Raw genomic sequence first — 17,798 nt, 5'->3', positions numbered from 1 at the left:
TTATTTCGAGTTTAAAACTTAGAATTCGGAATGGTCCAATAAAGATTATAGTTCATAGATGTTGATAATTATAATAAAACTTAAATCAAAATCAAATTAATACTAATGCAAAAAAGAAAATCAATTCAACACTAAGAATGACAATAATATTGAATATTTGTTCTTTAGTTTTACATTGGTTTAGATAATTAAAATACATAATCTAATTTTAATTTTCCTTAAATATTTAGTAATGTAACTAATACTTATTAAACTTATTTTAGCATGATTTAGTACTTTTAAATTATGATCATTTTCATTCTGACTTTGTAATATTTATTTTATATGATGATTTCATTATTATTTTTTATTGAATATTTTAGTGTCATCACTCATCTCATATTTTGTGTTATTTTCTTAAGAAACACCTTAGATAATTGTATTTTGGTTGGACTAAAGAAATATTTTGAGCACAAATTAATTATATGTTTGTATGCAAACTTTACCGAAAAAATTCAAAAATCTGAGGTTTATTAGTTTGGTTTGATTTATAAATTTAAAAATTTGACACAATGGTTTGGTTTGGTATTTGAAAAACCCGAACCAACCCGAGGTTGAAAAATCCGAAAATATCCAAATTTTATTAGTTTGGTTTGATTTATAAATTTTAAAATTTTTACACAAATAGTTTGGTTTGATATTTGAAAAACCCGACATGTACACCCCTAGTTGGTCCCCATACTTTTTAGGGGGTATGAAAATAAAAGAGTAGATAACTCTAAATAATTTGCTCCTGAGGGGCAACTGTGTAATCTTCCCTTTTATTTATGCTTTTTAGGCCAATCCAATATTAGTGGGTCTGGACAGAACCATTTTGTTGTCATTTTCTACATTCGTTTTGGATCAATTAAATAAACTAGCTTTAACATACGTGTTAATAAATTAAAGCCTACAGAAAATAAATAATGTGAAATTCAATAAATGGACGAAATATTGAGTATCAAGCAACAAAAAGTCTAGAATAAAGACAAAGTCAAAAGATATATAAGATAATATATTTTTTAACCTTTGCTATTTGCTAATAATAATATGATTTATTTAGGTCGCTTCAACCTTACAAATTTCAAATATTCAACTCACTTAGTTCTTATATTTGGTTCCTTTCTTTGGATATTTGGTATTCTCTCCATTCCATTTTATGTGACATTGTTTGACTTGGCATGGTGTTTAAGGGAAAAAAGAAAGATTTTTGAAATTTATGATCTAAAACAATTCTTGCATATTTCTGTGGTTGAAAATTATTTCATTAAAGATAAAATGAGTATTTTAAAGTTAAATTATTTTTAATTATAGTAAGTTGACATTCTTTTTCGCACGAACTAAAAATAAAAAGGTCTCACATAAAATGGGACGAAGGGAGTATTAAATATTAGGAACTTAATTATATAAGGAAATTATACTTAACAATTCTAATGATGCTTTTAATATAATATAGATATAAATAACATAGGCCTATGACCAACTCTTGCCAAAAAAAAAAAAAAATTGAAATTTTATTCATGCTTTTCATGACGTGATTTTAGCGTTCAATGCATGACTCCATTGAATAAGGAAAGTCCCATTTTTTACTCCTTTTTGTATGGAGAAATGAAAAATAATCAAACAATTTTAACAAAACAAAAAATGCAATTGTTCTTCTTACTTATATGAAATCATGTTTAGGGAGAGAGTCAGACGAGTGATACAACCACCAGCTCAAGAGGTAAAACTTAACGATTAATCTTACTTATTTGACTTCTATTTCTCTGATTTGATTTGCGTAAACGCAGAATATTGATAAGTTGGAGAAGGTTGTGAAAGAGGGAAATTATTATGGAGCTCAACAAATGTATAAGTCTACTAGTGCCAGGTAATGCGGTCATCATTCAATTGAATTTGATTGCGTGCTCATTATAATAATAATGTCTATATTTATTTTCAGATATGCCTCTGCTGAGAGATACTCTGATGCCTTGAATGTTCTTCAGTCTGGTGCTTGTTTGCAATTAGACAAGGCCCAGGTTAATGTTATGTTATGTTTCTCTTTTCTCTTGTATGGTAAATTCAAAGGCGAAGCTAGAATTATAGTTTTATGGGTTCTGAATTTTATATGGATGATAATAACTGAGTTCTAAACTTGATGTTTGTATATATTTGATAAAATTTTTAATATAAATATAATATTGAGCAAAAGTTACTGGGTTTGCCGAACCTGTACCTGGGCTTCTAGCTCCGCTTGGACTACAATATATCACTAGGATTCTTCTATTAATTATTCAACCTCTATTGTTGATCCTCTTTAAGTTAGGGTAAGGTCTGCATACATTCTATCCGCTCTAGACTAGACTTGTGGGATTTTACTTGGTGTGTTGTTGTAGCCTCTATTTTTTATCTAGACTCTTCTTGTCATTTTCCAGATTACCTGTGGGGCAGAGCTTTCTTTGCTCTTTGCTGAAACACTTGCAAAATCAAAAGTTCCATATGACGAAGACACTCTTGGTTAGTCTTTCCTTATTCGGTTAGTTTTTCTGTATAATGCATTTATGTTTGTACAAAAACAACAACATACCTAGTGAAATTCCACTGAGTGGGAATGCATTTATTTTTGTATTGTACAATATTCTTCCTAATTTTGTCATTATGCAATGTAAGAAAAATACAACAAAATGAAAGCAAAAATATCCATATAGTTGATACCAACTAGTTTTGATTAAGATTTCGTCATGTTAAACATATAACTGCTAAGTAGAACCTGAGCTATTGAACACTGGAATGAAATGGATACAAATTAAGCAAAATGATTGTGTAGATTCATATAGTTGTCCCCGACTAGCTTGAGATTGCGGTGTAGTAACAGTTGTAGAAGTTGCAACCTAAGAACATAAATCTAATAACACTAACAGATAAAACATAAAATTAATCTAGAACATATAGCTGCATTAGTTCTCCTAATTTTCAACAAAAACCATCTATTGCTTCTTTGCTTGATAACATAAAGACTTAATGGTGCATAGTGTAGAAATATCTTCGAAATCGAATTGGTGCCAAGAAATTTTTGTGATCTGCTGCTAAGGTGGAAATGTATAAGAGGAAGAGTCAAAGAAGAGGGCATGGAGCTTCTCATTTAGAATTAATGTGGACAATATGATAGCCGATAGGGAAGGAATAGAAAAGCATTGAAGGGGTAGATAACTCCCTTATACATATTAGTAAATCTTTGTTTTTTGTTACTTTTTTGCCTTTTGTCCTCTATATTTTGGAGTAAATTTGATAGACTAGTTAGTACCGATGAAAAGATTCTCATTGTAGAGTATCATACTTCTATGTAAAATTCTATAATTTTGTATGCATCTTGCCTGCTGTGTTTTCCCTTTCACATCAATAAAATAAACAATGACAATAATGTTATCCATGAGACAGTGATGGGTCTCAGGCAAACTAATATATGCCTCACAAAGCGATTCTGGTGGAGATAGATCTAGATGCAACTCTCATTGTCAATGAAACATTGGATTTGGGATTGACTAGTGGAGTTTTGGAATTTTATGCTAGTTGGACATAGAAAAGGCATATGATCATGCTAACTAGAATAACCTGATATATCTGTTGGCAAGAATTGGTTTGGGTGGTGAAATGAAGACAATGGATCGTATATCGTGTATCCACTATGAGAATCTCCATCATGATCAAAGGCATTATTCCAGTATCTCTTTTGGAGGACCCTAGAGTGGGGTGAAGCAGTCTGTAGACACCGAATTATATAAGGAATTATATGAAGAAATTGTGAAGCAGTCTGTAGAAACAGACAGGACATGGTACATCTTGAGCTAACTGAGGACATGATCTTGGATAGAAGGGTTTAGAGGTTGTGGATTAAGGTAGAAGGTTAGTTGGTAGTTAAGCGATCTCTCGCTTCCTGCAGGATAGGATTGGTAATAGTAGTTGGACCTTCTTTATTACCAGTGGTATTAGCAATATTCTCATAATTTCTGTGTTTTTGTGCTTCGATTATAGCATTATTTTGTTGGCATTACTGTTCTTTCTTCAATATGTTGTATGCTGCTCCCATTTCACATTATTTCATTGTTGTTACTACTCTCATTTCTATATTCTCTTTTTTGGACTGCTTGGCCTTGCTTTATTTTAAGATGAGAGTCTATCAGAAACAGTGTCTCTATCTCAACAAGGTAGGGTAAGATCTGGATACACTCTACCCTCCCCGAACCCCACTTGTGAGATTACACTGGGTATGTTGTTGGATGAAAAAATATGGCTGTCTCGGTGATTTGGAGTCCTACAATTATCTATTTTCAATCAAAATTCATTTACGAAATGATGTGGAGATTTTTAAACGCTGGAGTAGTTTTATGGAGGACAACTATTGCAAGGAAATATGGATGTCATGGTCATCTGTGCTAGTCAATTAATTGTTATTGCCAGTGTAAAAGGAATGGAGACGGCACCGATCATTTACTTCTTCATTCAGAATTTGTACTCGAGCTTCCAAGTGTGGTATATTCTCTGTTTAATGTCGCTTAGGTATTTCCAACCATATTTAGGAAACTTTAGTGATCTGGAGATCAATAGAATAAATAGTGAGAAGGAATGCCACGATTAGCTCCCTTTTCTCTCTCTTCAATTATCTAGAGGAAAGGAACAAAATGATGTTACTGAAATAAATGATCAAGAGCTTCATCGTATTCTGTATATTAGAATGCATAACTATCAGACACCCAATTCTACTTTGCAGTGTTTCCAAGGAACTTGTTCTTGAATCTCTTTGGGTTTCTATGGGTGGTTACTCCTAATGGTTTAAGAGATCCGTTCAGTTATATACGCTGAAGGTGCAGACAGACAAAAGAAAGTTGTGGTCTGTCCATTCTTGACTGCAATTTTTGGACTCTATGGAGGGAAAGAAACAAGAGGTACTTTCGGGGAGAGGCATTCTCTGTTACAGCTTCGACAACAAGAATTTCGTTGAATTTACGTTGTTGGAAAATCTTTTTGGATGTAAACATGTTACACAGTTTTGGCTTTAGTCGATCTAACTTTAACACAAGAGTCAATGCATTGGACAAGTTATAATCCTCTGGGTACTTTTGAATAAAAGCTTTACTTTATTAAAAAAATCCCAAAGAATTCCATTAAGTAGATAATTCATCTTTCTAACAGTTCCAAGTAAGTGATGGATAATAAACTAAAATCTTAAATTTCAAAAGTGTAATTTACATTGTACAAATGAAAGCAAATACTGTTTCCTAGAATGGCAAGAAAGTGATACTAGCTCCTCTACAACTTAAGTAGCCAATTAGATCACAACTTTACTGTGTTGCTATATGAAAGCTAAATAGGCTGGTGCTTCTCTGTGTTTGTTTTTTTTTTCCTCGTATTGCTTTTTTTCTTTAAATTGAGGATTCATATAGTTGTTCCTGTCTTATTTGGGACTAAGACGTAGTAGTAGTTGTTGTTGTTGCTAATTTAATATGGGGTTTTAAGTGTTGACATGGTTTATAATGCATTTTCCCAAGATCGTGTCAAGAAAATCTTCAAGAAGTTTCCTCGGCTTTCTGTTCCACAACATTTGGAGCTTGCAGATGACGATGACTTGCAAAAACTTTCTGAAGCCATTGCGGCAGCCAAAACACGAGTAGAAGGCTGTTCATCCTTTCTGAAAGCCGCTATCAAGTTAGATACTCTTTCTTTTGTTGCAGCCAATCCACACATATTTATCTATGTTTATCCTCTTCCTTGAAAACACGGTTGTTTCAGTTGCTGAAGGAGTTACATAGTAGCTTTATTTCACTGTCTAAAATGATGTACTGATACCATACTATAGAATTCCTAGAAAATAACACTGTCATTAATTAGGTTCTAATGGAGCTAGTTGCATAATTTTCATTTAGATCCTTAATGCAACAAGTTTATCCTTGTGCTTGCAAATATATTCCCATTGACTCACTAGTCATGGTTCTTTTCCTCCGTAATACATCACTTTCATAAGGATATCCAAATTCGTCGTGACTCATGATTGTATTGTGTCTTTTGAATGAGATTGTTTACTCGAGCCTTATTATTCTTGTTTAGCTCTTCGATAGAGTAGGATAACATCCTTGATGCCTGTGCTTGTCCTTCTGCGAGACTTTTTATCTTGTTGGAAGTACTTATTCCTTTTGCCATGCAGGAAGGTGGAGAAACTAACTATGGTTTGTTTTTAGGTGGTCAGCAGAATTTGGCGCTCATAGGTATGGATCTCCAGAGCTGCATGACATGCTGGCAGATTATATGTATTCAGAGTCTCCTGAAGTGGTACATTATACAAGCTGATGCTCTCTAGTTCTTGGTACCCGAAAGAAAAAGTGCCGGTTCTGTTCCATAAATTATTACTTTCTTGATTTGTAATGGGAGAAATTAGGGCCTCAGATGACTTGTAAAACTAGTAGCTGATGGTAAAAATGATTATCTTGTCTTACAGCCTTGTGGCAGATCAGTTGGTAACTTATTTACTTGTGAAGATACTTGAGTTTTCTTTTGTTAGTGAACCTGAACTTGATGGGGATTTTCTTGCAGTTAACGTCGTCGCGTCCCTGCTTTGCAGGACATTGGTAAAGTATCTTTTCATTTTGTGAGAGGAAAGAACCCAAAGAAGTTTGCTTCAGCTCTTGTAAATTTCATGGGCAAGGTAAGCTTTGGCTGCCCTTACTATTATCATTTTTCTTATATCTAGCCATTACTGGACACATTAGGAAAACCGTTTTTGCAAAGTTGTTGTCAACAATGACCTATTAACCACATGTATGATATAATTTCAAATTTTGTACAACTCACAACATGTAACATGCAGTGCTATCCAGGAGAAGATGATTTGGCTATTGTGCGGGCAATTCTGATGTGAGTACATTTGGAAGATGATTTAGTTCCTTACATTTGGTGGTCCTAACTAACCTATCCAACTTCTGTTGGTGGATATTCTGAACATTAAACTTCAAAAAACTATTTTTCAGTACATAAAGTACATGACTTCCTACTCAAAATGCATTTAAACTACTCTACACCGATACTGAATGACTCTACTGCTTCATTCGATCTCCCTCTTCTCTTGGCTTTCATGAACATCAGATTGCATGTACTCTGTTATCTGGCTTAGGTTTCTAACTTTTCTCAAAATACTGATACAGAAGTTAATGTAACGGTAAAATGACTGGCAAAGAAATTTGAATATGGATAGACTTGCATTCTCAAAGAAATGTTACAAACAGGTCCCTTTTCTGCAAATGGATTTGGTATATCGAACAATGATAAACGTAAAATCAGATTTAGTAAAAGAAGTATGTAACAGCACAGAATAGCAGTGAAATAACATTAAAAACAAGAATAAAAGGATGAAGGAAGAGATACAAAGGGCTGTGGGTGCGGAATCAGCACCGCCATTGAACCACTCCTTCGAACCAGGTTCTCCTACTTAAAAAAATCAATTATCAGTTCATAGTTGTCACATTTGAGTTGCTAAATCAATAGCGATAGAAGTTACTGTCACTTCTTAGTTGTAGCGTATGTTTGTTTTTATAGCAGTAATGATGTTTCTGCTAAACAAATAACTCAAAAGAAAAATAGTAGCAATGTTTAAGTCTTGGGTTTTTATCTCTATATTTCTCTCTATTGCACGAATGCCCGAAATATATATTCTTTTAGAGATTTTCTTGATCCTATTTGGTGTCTCAGATCATGTCATCATGTGTCCTGGCCGTGTTTATGTGCAAGAAATATCCCACTCAAATCCCGTTAAATTTGATGTTTGTGCTTCATGGGCAGCTACAACTTTAATTTCCTTCGTGCTAGTGAGAAACCTTTGGGTTGCCTAATAGTGCAGTCACCTGCATTCTCTCTTCGTCTTAGAGGAACTATTAGCGCTGTTAGGCCTTACATTCTCAATGAAAACCGCCTAGGCTATACGACTGTATTCCACACCATATTTGTTGCCAAAATGGGACAATTAAAGGTACTAGTGACTAATTTTAATCTTTACCATGTTTGTTTATCTTGTCGAGCCTTTGGTTTTTATTGTTATCTCTTTTCTTTTGCAGGTACTTGTCTATGGGAAACCTAAGAGATGCTAACAAGCTCATGGATGAGGTGAAAATGGAAGTCGAATTGAAAAATCTTAACTTCCCTAGCTCAGAATTAACACAGTATGTGAACTATCTCCTCCTGACGTAAGTTCCAATCGTGCTTTGAACACTAATTAATTTTTCATGTGGCAAAAAATAAGTCTTTGCTGCATCCTTCTGTACATGATTAATTAAACTGTCATTCACACTTCAAAAACTCAATTTATGATACAGGTTGCAAAGGGATGCTTTACCTCTGTTTAACATGCTGAGACAAACCTACAAGTCTAGTATAGATAGAGAATCTATGTTTAATGAAGTGAGTTGCTATCTCTAAAGGAGGAATTTCCATGCATACACTGGGATTCTTAGTTATATCTTCTCACTTTCAGATGTTTGTCCGTTTTATTTCCTCCTAATGTTTACTGTGTTTGTGTCTGTGGTTTAGTTGCTAGATGATATTGCAGAGAAGTTCTATGGTGTTCGACGTAGAAATCCTCTTGAGGGGATTGGAGATTTCTTTAAGGTAATGTTATTCTCACATTAGGTAGTTAGGAGTGTTAGAGTAGAGTGGGTAAAAGTCTCACATTTGATTGGAGAATTGACTGGTGGTCTCCTTATATGGACTTGGGCAAACCTCTCCTCATGAGCTAGCTTTTGGGGTTTAGTTAGGTCCAGGTACCATATCTTTACATGGAATCAGAGCCAGGTTCATCCCCGTTTGAGCTCCCAGTCTACGCTCTAGTGGACCCTGGGCGTGAAGGGGTATCCCTATATGGACTTGGGCAAACCTTCCCTCATGAGCTAGCTTTTGGGGTTTAGTTAAGTCTAGGTGTTGTATCTTTACATGGTATCAGAGTCAGGTCCATCCCCGTTTGAGCTTCAAGTCTACGCTCCAGTGGACCCTGGGCGTGAAGGGGTATCCTAATATGGACTTGGGCAAACCTTCCCTCGTGAGCTAGAAAAGTCAGCTGACAAAGTGTTTCTTACGACGTGAGTGGGGGAAGAAGCACATTTTGTATTAGTTTGGTAGAAAGCAAACAGTTTCTGTTTTAGTCCATATATTTAGAGGCATTGCTTTGCTACAAAAACACAAGTATGGCTAGTTTGATGGGAAAATACTATGCATGTATATAGGAAGTTTTAACCTTTTCCATGTATGAGTTTCTGAAATAGAACTTTTAATGTTGCAGATGATGGGAGGCGATTAATTTAAAGTGATGAACTACATCTACATTGTGACATTCTCCCTTGTCTTAGCAAGTATCAATGCAGCAAATGTTTCTTTTTTTGAATCTATATTGTGTTATCCATGAATCAATGTGTTGTGTTAGAAATGTTTTTTTTGGTGATACAATTTAAGAGAGAAAAGAGTTCGATGGCACGTTGCGTTCGAATAGGTTTAAGATACTGCTTTAGAATGTGAGATTTCAAGATTTACTACCTGAAAATTAGTATACGAAACAACAACAACAACAACATACCCGGTGTAGACGAACTGATTGAAATAAGAAGTTAGTTTTGTGCCTATCTCCTTGAGAAATTTTGTGGGTTTATGAAGAGAAACAGTCTAACACAATATTAAGTCATCTGCAACATAGATTAGAAGTATTGATATTTCAATTTTAAATCTTTTTGGATGGCAATACTTTAATGAGAAAATTACGCGAAATGACAAACATCTAGACTATATTGTGTAATATAGCTACAATTTTGATTATTTTTAATCCGTGGCTATAATTTCGCGAAATTTTGCTATTCGATTTCCTAATTGTATTAATAATTTCTATAATTCGGTTCTTGATTATATAGATTCGGAATTTCTGTATGCTTACCTTACTTATTTGTAAAAAATCACAATAAATTACCCTGTTTGTAATTTGGCAAGCGAAATATACAAACAGAGTTCTGAAAAATTTCTTAAAGTATAAATACAAAATTTGTATATACTTACCCTCTTTGTAAATTCGCAAGCGAAATAATATACAGACCACAACCTAGCTCCTTTTGTATATGTTTTCCCTGAATGTATATTTGCAAGTAAAATATACAATTGGGTAAGCGAAATATACACATCGCAACCTCCATAACAAACGAAACTATAGCTATAGAGCCTTATTATGTCTATTATCTTTGCTATTTCTGAAATTTTATCTATTTTAATTACTAGCAGTTAACATGTGAGATTAGGGGTAGGGATGGTATAGTATTAAAAAATTCAATTCGATAGTTTCAGTTTTTATTTTTAAAATATTATACCATTATCATATCAAATTAATTATGTCACGCCCCGAGCCTACACCCTGGGCGGGACCGGCACTCGGAGACCATTGCTGGCCCCAAGCGAACCCTTGGCCTGGCTTTCTTAACTCAGTGGAAACTTAACTCAACAGCAACTCAATGCAATGAAAGGTTATAAAACAACCAACTGATAAAAATCTGGCCAAAACGGCAACTCGAGTCTCAAAATAGAATTTTTTACATATATACATAGATGAGAGACTCAAAACTAACTGACTGACTGTCTATGAAGCCTCTATAACACTGAGATGGATCTTGGGACAGACCCCGCAACATCCTAATAAAACAAAACTTAAGAACACAAATAACTGAGTCCTCCGGAAAGCAAAGAGGCTCACCACTGACTCTGGAGTGCTCAACTGGATCAACGGCGTGTTGGATGCTGATCCTGGGTACCTGCGTTTGCATCATCAAAAGATGCAGGCCAACTGGCATCAGTACATGGAATGTACGAGTATGCGAGCTGGACCGCTAAACAACAACTTAAGCTTGAAAGGAATACAAAAGAGAACTTACCTTGGCTCTGTTCAACTCAAGAATAACTGAACTCAATATATAAAGCCATAAGACACATGCAACATATAAAGCTTTTAAAACTATTAAAACTTGACGTAAAAATCATATTTATAATATCATGAAAATACCATGCTTCCTCTCAAAGTCTACTTGTGCAATGCATGAATGAAGTCCCATACCCCCATCCATACTAAGCAAAACTTATCGAGGAACCAAGCTCTTTCTATTGTTGTGGGAGTTTCTCTAACTGATAACCACCACTATGAAACTAAGTGGTGATACAACGTTTTACCTCACGTTGCCCAAGGACCATCCTATACCTTGCCGTGATATAAGACCTTATTTTTGCTTAGTGGATCCGCTAGCTTAACTTTCGTGGTCATCTAAAAAGTATGAGCCGAGAAATCCCATGTTGGCTACATGGTTCTGTGGGGGCTGTGAGTTCTTTGAACGCTCCCCCAATTCGGTGCTCAAGACTACTCCCAAAAATACTTTAGCTCATAAGTGTTTTAAACACATATTTCTTTAGTTGAGATAATTACTCAAAACTTAGCCCAAAGGCTCTTGAAAACTCTTTCTAAAAAGAACAAATCAAAACCATATTTTTAATATGATCATTGATGACTCGGGATATTCATACTGCTTAAACATTGATGGTATATCTAGAGACCATATTGTTTAAACATTGATGACATACTCGATTTGTCATACTAATCATATTTTAGAAACTCTTTTGCAAAACTCACATTTCTTTTTTAAAAGAGATAGTGCTCAAACTTCTCAAAACTCTTTTGGAAATCTCAGTTTCCTCTCAACTTAAATATGAAAACATTTATAAACTTCTTTGGGAAATACTTAGTTCCCTAATTACTTTTGAGAAATGATCTCAACTCTTGACTCTTGACTTATCTTGAAAACTCTTGACTTAACTTGAAAACTCTTGACTTGACTTGAAACTCGATACTCTTTACTTGACTTGAAACTTGAGACTCTTTACTTAGCTTGAAACTCTATACTCTTTGCTTGACTTGAAACTCTATACTCTTTGCTTGACTTGAAACTCTATACTTAACTTGGAATTTGAGCCTTAGAATGAAGTTAAAACGTTCAATCAAGACTCTTGAAAACTTTGAAGACTTGCTTGGACTTACTTAACTTTTAAGCTTGACTTCTAATTTCACTTAGCTTCTAACTTCACTTGACTTGGAAGCTAACTTCACTTGGCTTGGAAACTAACTTCACTTGAATTGGAATTATGAATTCAAGGTGTTTGATCACATGTTATGGAGGGATTCTTGATGCTTAGACATACTTTGGAGTGTTGAAAACAACTATGAAACATAGGTATGATACCTAGGAACATGCATGAAAGAGTGGGGAATGAAAAGGGTAGGTTGGGGTCCTTGGCGCTCTGCAAGGCGCGGAGCGCCAGCCCTTGAAGTTCAGAAGGGCCCTGCTGGCGCTCTGGCTGGAGCGCCGCCCCAAGGGCTGGGCTTCAGAACTCCTCTTGGGGCGCGCTGGCTGGCGCGACGCCCCACCACTTTTCCCCGAAAACTTGGCTTTTCTCCTTCATTTTTCCAACTCTAATCCTCCCTTACCTTCAATGGTTTCAACCCCCAAACACTAAGGATCATAAAAAAAACCCTCAACATACACTAGATTCAACTAAAAAACACAACCAAATCATGTCCCACAACCAACAAGAACTTCAACAACACAACTAGCAACATCAACAACAACTAACAACTTCAACAACAAATCCAATCTTTTCTCAAATAATAAAAATGAGTTTGGTGTGTGGGGGAAAGGATAAACCCACACCAAGAACTCACATACCTTGATAGGGATCACCCCCGACGAAAATCCACGACGATCTTGACGAATCTTTGCTTCTTCTTCTCTTTTCTCCTCTTCTTCTTCTCTTCTTCTTCTCTTCTTCACTCAAAACCCTAACTCTTACTCCTTTAAAATGGGGCAAAAATGATCCACAATTCAGCCTAACACAACAATATAACCAAAGGAATTGGTTAGGGAAAAGACCAAAATGCCCTTACAATTTCCGGACGGATTTCCCTGCCAACTGCCCAACTTCCAAAGGGCATAACTCACTCATACGAACTCGGAATCGAGAAAACTCGGTGGCGCTGGAAAGATAATTCCACAAGATTCGCAAACATAACTGGAACTACTCCTAACTCATCCTGATCTAGGAGTTATGACTGCTCAAAGTTGGCCAAAAACTCACTTTTTCCCATACTTAGCCAATTTTCCAGATTTTTAAAATTCTTTCCAAAAATGAAAATTTCCAATTCTAAGCCTCTTCAATTATTTCACATTGCCGGATGTTACAAATTCGGTATACTTCGGTATTATTTGTGTGCGGTAAATCGGTAACCATAGTTTGGTCAATTTCAACTCACATATACTTTTATAATAGACTAGTACCTGGGCACGTGTGTTGCACTTATATCCCATATTCTATGGCTGCATAATATATGTCTATAGTTATAAATTTATGTATAAATATAAAAAAAAAATTGTAATATAAATTGAAAAACTTGTATAAGGTAAGAAATCAAAATAGATATCCTTAAATTTCAAACTATAAGCATAATAAGAATATGTATTTCTAATGAGTTCCTCGCAATAATCCCTGCAATTCATTGAGAAACTTTCAATCTATACATCAACATTCAACCGTGTATATATAAAGAAAACTTGAAATGCATAACAACAATTATATCTAAATTTTTGAAAACACTATAAAGTCAATTTTCCTTTTTGCATAATAATATGGATTGCACACAACAACTTCTATTAAAAAAAAGGAAAGACAAAATTAGGAAAAATAATATCAATAAATTAGAATGAATAATGTAAAATTGTAATAAGAGGAAGAGAAGAAAAAATCAGTAGAATATATTTACCTAACCATGAATAAGGAAGTATGTTGAATAAAAGAAGAGTAATGCAAAAGTGTGAGTTGATAGATGGAGGAAATTGACTAATATAATAATCTGTATCGGTGTTTTAAAAGGCGGGGCGTGAGGCGAGGCGTTTTATACAGTACAGGGCGAGGCGTAAGTCTCATGGATCTACGGGACGTAGTCTCATGTATATTCAATTTTATAGTTTTATTACTAATAAAATAAGCAAAAGTAAAACTTTCAATGATTTATGATTATCATTAATGAAGTAAAAAAATATTATAATTACTATTTGAGAAATATCGTTACACCAATAATAAAAATATGATTTAAAATTAAAAAAAAGTTTAAAAAATAAATTAAAAACGTCCCGCCGTACGTTTTTACACCCAGGACTTACGTTTTTATGCTTGGGGCTTACACCTCAAATTTTAGGACTTACGCCTTATGGATCTACGTCTTTAATTTACGCCCCGGAGCGTTTTTGGTACACCCTGCCTCGAGACTCACCCCAAAAACATTTTTGAAAACACTGATCTGTATTGAATAATGAAAAGACAACTCTTCAATTTCTACAAAATTTTTATAACTATGAGCTCAAGATAATATAAATTTATTGATTTAATAAATGACATAAATAAATAACATACATTGTATGTATGTGTAGTTAATGGGGTAGTGAAAAAGACTCTTTCTAAAATTATTTTTATCTCTTTAAAGTATTTTTTAACTTATAATATTAGTGCTATAGAAAATCATATAAAGTCATAAGCTACTGCAAGTTTTTATAGTAATTATTTTATTAAATTATATACCTATTATTTATTTTTAATTATTTATAATCATTCCGGAAATGTATAAAGTAATTATTTATAATCATTCCGGAAATGTATAAAAACGAGAATCAATCTCAAGAAAACTCCAACAACACAACCCACAAGGATTTAAATGAACTTCATCAAGAATCCAAGGAATTTACTTTCAAATCAATATACTTTGCTAAAATTGAATCAAGTTGGGCGCGTGGGTGAACTAACCCAACGCTATGTGATCTCACATACCTTGTAGGGATCACCCCCGATGAAATCCACAAGCTAAACTCGACGATCTTGACGAATCTTGCTTCTCTTCTCCTTTCTCCTCTTCTCTCTTCTTCTTTTCTCTTCAAAACCCTAACTCTTTTGTGAAAGGAGTAGACTGACCAAGTTAAGTTTACACCCTTAATTAGTCCACTAAAACGAATTAAAATAATAGGTTATGGAAAAGACCAAAACACCCTTTGAAAATCCGGGTTGGACATTTCCATATTTGAACCGCCCAACTTCCAATGGGCATAACGCACTCATATGAACTCGGAATCGCGCAAACTCAGCGGTGTTGGAAAGATTATTCCAAGATCTTTCCTAAGATATCTACAAAGTCACCTAAATCATCCTGAGCTAGAAGTTATACTCATTTTAATTTGACCAAAAACTCAACTTTAACACACTTAACAAATTTCCAGATTTTTAAATTCTTTCCAAAAATGACTATTTCCGATTTTTAAACTTATTTCTAGTTCTCTCTAGTTATAGGGTGTTACAATATCTCCCCCTTGGAAACATTCGTCCTCGAATGAGCTTACTCTTAGTATACTAAGGGTGTAACATTAACAATTAACTTAAACACCCAACAAACAATGCAATTACAACATGTTAATCTTATAATTAAAAGCCAAGAAAAGGATTAGTACCTTAATTTGGAACTTCCCCGGATTCTTAGAGATGTGGATATCTCTTCTTCATATCCTCCTCAGCTTCCCAAGTAGCTTCCTCAATAAATTGGTTCCTCCAAAGGACTTTGACTGAAGCTACTTCCTTAGTCCTCAACTTGCGAACTTGGCGATCTAGAATCTGAACAGGAATCTCATCATAAGATAAGTTATTCTTGATGCTAATATCTTCAGTTGGTATAACCAATAAAGGATCACCCATGCATTTCTTCAACATGGAGACTTGAAATACCGAATGAACGGCTATTAACTTTTGTGGTAGCTCCAACTCATAAGCTATGTTGCCAATCCTCTTGGTTATTCGATAAGGTACAATATACTGGGGACTAAGTTTCCCCTTCTTACCAAATCTCATAATGCCCTTCATGGGTGAAAATTTCAAGTATACCCAATCATCTACTTCAAACTCTAACTCCCTTCTCCTAACAGTGTAGGATTTCTGACGACTCTGCGCTGTTTTCAACCTCTCTAGAATCACTTTCACTTTCTCTAAAGCTTGATGAACTATATCTGGTCCTATCAACCCTGCTTCACCAACTTCGAACCATCCAATAGGAGATCTGCATCTTCCCACATAAAGAGCTTCATAAGGAGTCATTTGGAAGCTAGAGTGGTAAATATTGTTGTAAGCAAATTCAATAAGAAGTAGGTGATCATCCCAATTACCTTTGAAATCAATCACGCAAGCCCTCAACATATCCTCTAAGGTTTGAATAGTGTGCTCTTCTTAACCATCTGTCTGAGGATGAAAAGCAGTACTCAAGTTCACCTTTGAACCCAAGCCTTTCTGGAATGACTTCCAAAATTGTGTAGTAAATTGTGCACCTCTATATAATATACTCGAACAGGGACTCCATGAAATCTTACTACCTACTGAATATATAACATGGCATAATCCTCTGCTGAATGGGTAGTCTTTACCGATAAAAAGTGGGCTGATTTTGTCATTCTGTCAACAATCACCCAAATTGAATCATGTTTCCTGCGAGACCTTGGTAAACCTGTGATGAAATCCATCTCCCACGTTCATTCCATAAGTTCTATATTCTGAGCCATACCGCCTGGCCTTTGGTGCTCTACTTTAATTTGTTGGCAATTCGAGCACTTAGCAACAAATTCTACAATGCCCATCTTCATGCTACTCTCCAATAAACTTCTCTCAAATCACGATACATTTTTGTGGAACCCGAATGAATGGAATATTTGGAGCTATGAGCTTTCTCCATGATCCTCTCTTAGAGTCCATCCATCATTGGTACACACAATCTACCTTGATATCTTAATATGACATCTCCCTCTTGTTCAAAAACTAATACTTTTCGCTTATGAACATTTGCCTTCAATTTAAGTAAAATAGGATCTTGGTCTTGCTTTTCTTTCACTTCTGAAACTAATGAAGATTCAGCCCCATTCATCACCACTACTCCTTCTTCTTAGTCGGACTCTTAAGCGTGCAAGTCTATGCACATCTTTTGCCAACTCTATCTTTTCTTCCTCAACATGGGCGGTACTACCCATAGACAACCTGCTTAGGCATCAACAACAACATTAGCCTTACCTGGGTGGTAAAGAATACTCATGTCATAATCCTTGAGTAATTCTAACAACCTCATTTGTCTAAGATTAAGCTCTTTCTAAGTGAACACATATTGAAGACTCTTGTGATCAATGAATACATCAACATGAACACCATACAAATAATGACGCTATATTTTCTAAGCAAATACTACGGCAGCCAACTCTAAGTCATAGGTTAGGTAATTCTTCTCATGAACTTTCAACTATCTGGAGGCATAAGCTATGACTTTGTCATTCTGCATTAACACGCAACCCAAGCCAACCCTAGACGCATCACAATAGACAACAAAGCCTTGTGTACCTTCTGGTAAGGTCAAAACTGGGGCAGTAGTCAACCTCTTTTTCAATTTTTGAATCTTTTCTCATAAGCTTTAGACCATTGAAACTTCACTATTTTCTAAGTTAACTTGGTCAAAGGGGATGAAATAGATGAAAACCCCTCTACGAACCTTTTATAATATCCAGCTAATCCCGCGAAACTCCTAATATCAGTTGGAGATGTGGGTCTAGGCCAATTCTGCACTGCCTCAATTTTCTGAGTATCAACTTTAATTCCCTCTCCAAACAGAATGTGGCCTAAGA

General features: G+C 35.0%; 2 protein-coding genes across 2 annotated transcripts in view; one reads left to right on the top strand and one right to left on the bottom strand.

Moving 5' to 3' along the window:
* Positions 1-17,798, bottom strand: part of LOC125862623 (potassium transporter 4-like) — a 346,656-nt gene that overhangs the window by 235,791 nt on the left and 93,067 nt on the right. The window lies entirely within an intron of this gene.
* LOC125862631 (protein GET4-like) lies at positions 1,537-9,464 on the top strand. Its single transcript, XM_049542749.1, has 12 exons — positions 1,537-1,741; positions 1,809-1,888; positions 1,961-2,039; positions 2,436-2,517; positions 5,547-5,703; positions 6,234-6,324; positions 6,614-6,697; positions 6,860-6,906; positions 8,100-8,228; positions 8,358-8,442; positions 8,572-8,649; positions 9,317-9,464. The coding sequence occupies exons 1-12, from the start codon at positions 1,694-1,696 to the stop codon at positions 9,332-9,334; spliced, it is 978 nt and encodes a 325-aa protein (XP_049398706.1). The 5' UTR covers positions 1,537-1,693; the 3' UTR covers positions 9,335-9,464.

The sequence above is a fragment of the Solanum stenotomum genome, chromosome 4, assembly GCF_019186545.1.
Source record: "Solanum stenotomum isolate F172 chromosome 4, ASM1918654v1, whole genome shotgun sequence".
Classification (NCBI taxonomy): domain Eukaryota; kingdom Viridiplantae; phylum Streptophyta; class Magnoliopsida; order Solanales; family Solanaceae; genus Solanum; species Solanum stenotomum.
The sequence above is the reverse complement of the archived record's forward strand: the minus strand, read 5'-3'. Positions and strand labels throughout refer to the sequence as shown.

Excerpts from the sequence above, each read along its gene's own strand:
- LOC125862631 (XM_049542749.1), top strand. The coding sequence starts at position 1,694 with ATGTTTAGGGAGAGAGTCAGACGAGTGATACAACCACCAGCTCAAGAG. Across the intron at positions 6,907-8,099 it reads ATTGTGCGGGCAATTCTGAT|GTACTTGTCTATGGGAAACC; the intron begins GTGAGTACATTT and ends TTTCTTTTGCAG. Across the intron at positions 8,229-8,357 it reads GTGAACTATCTCCTCCTGAC|GTTGCAAAGGGATGCTTTAC; the intron begins GTAAGTTCCAAT and ends TTTATGATACAG.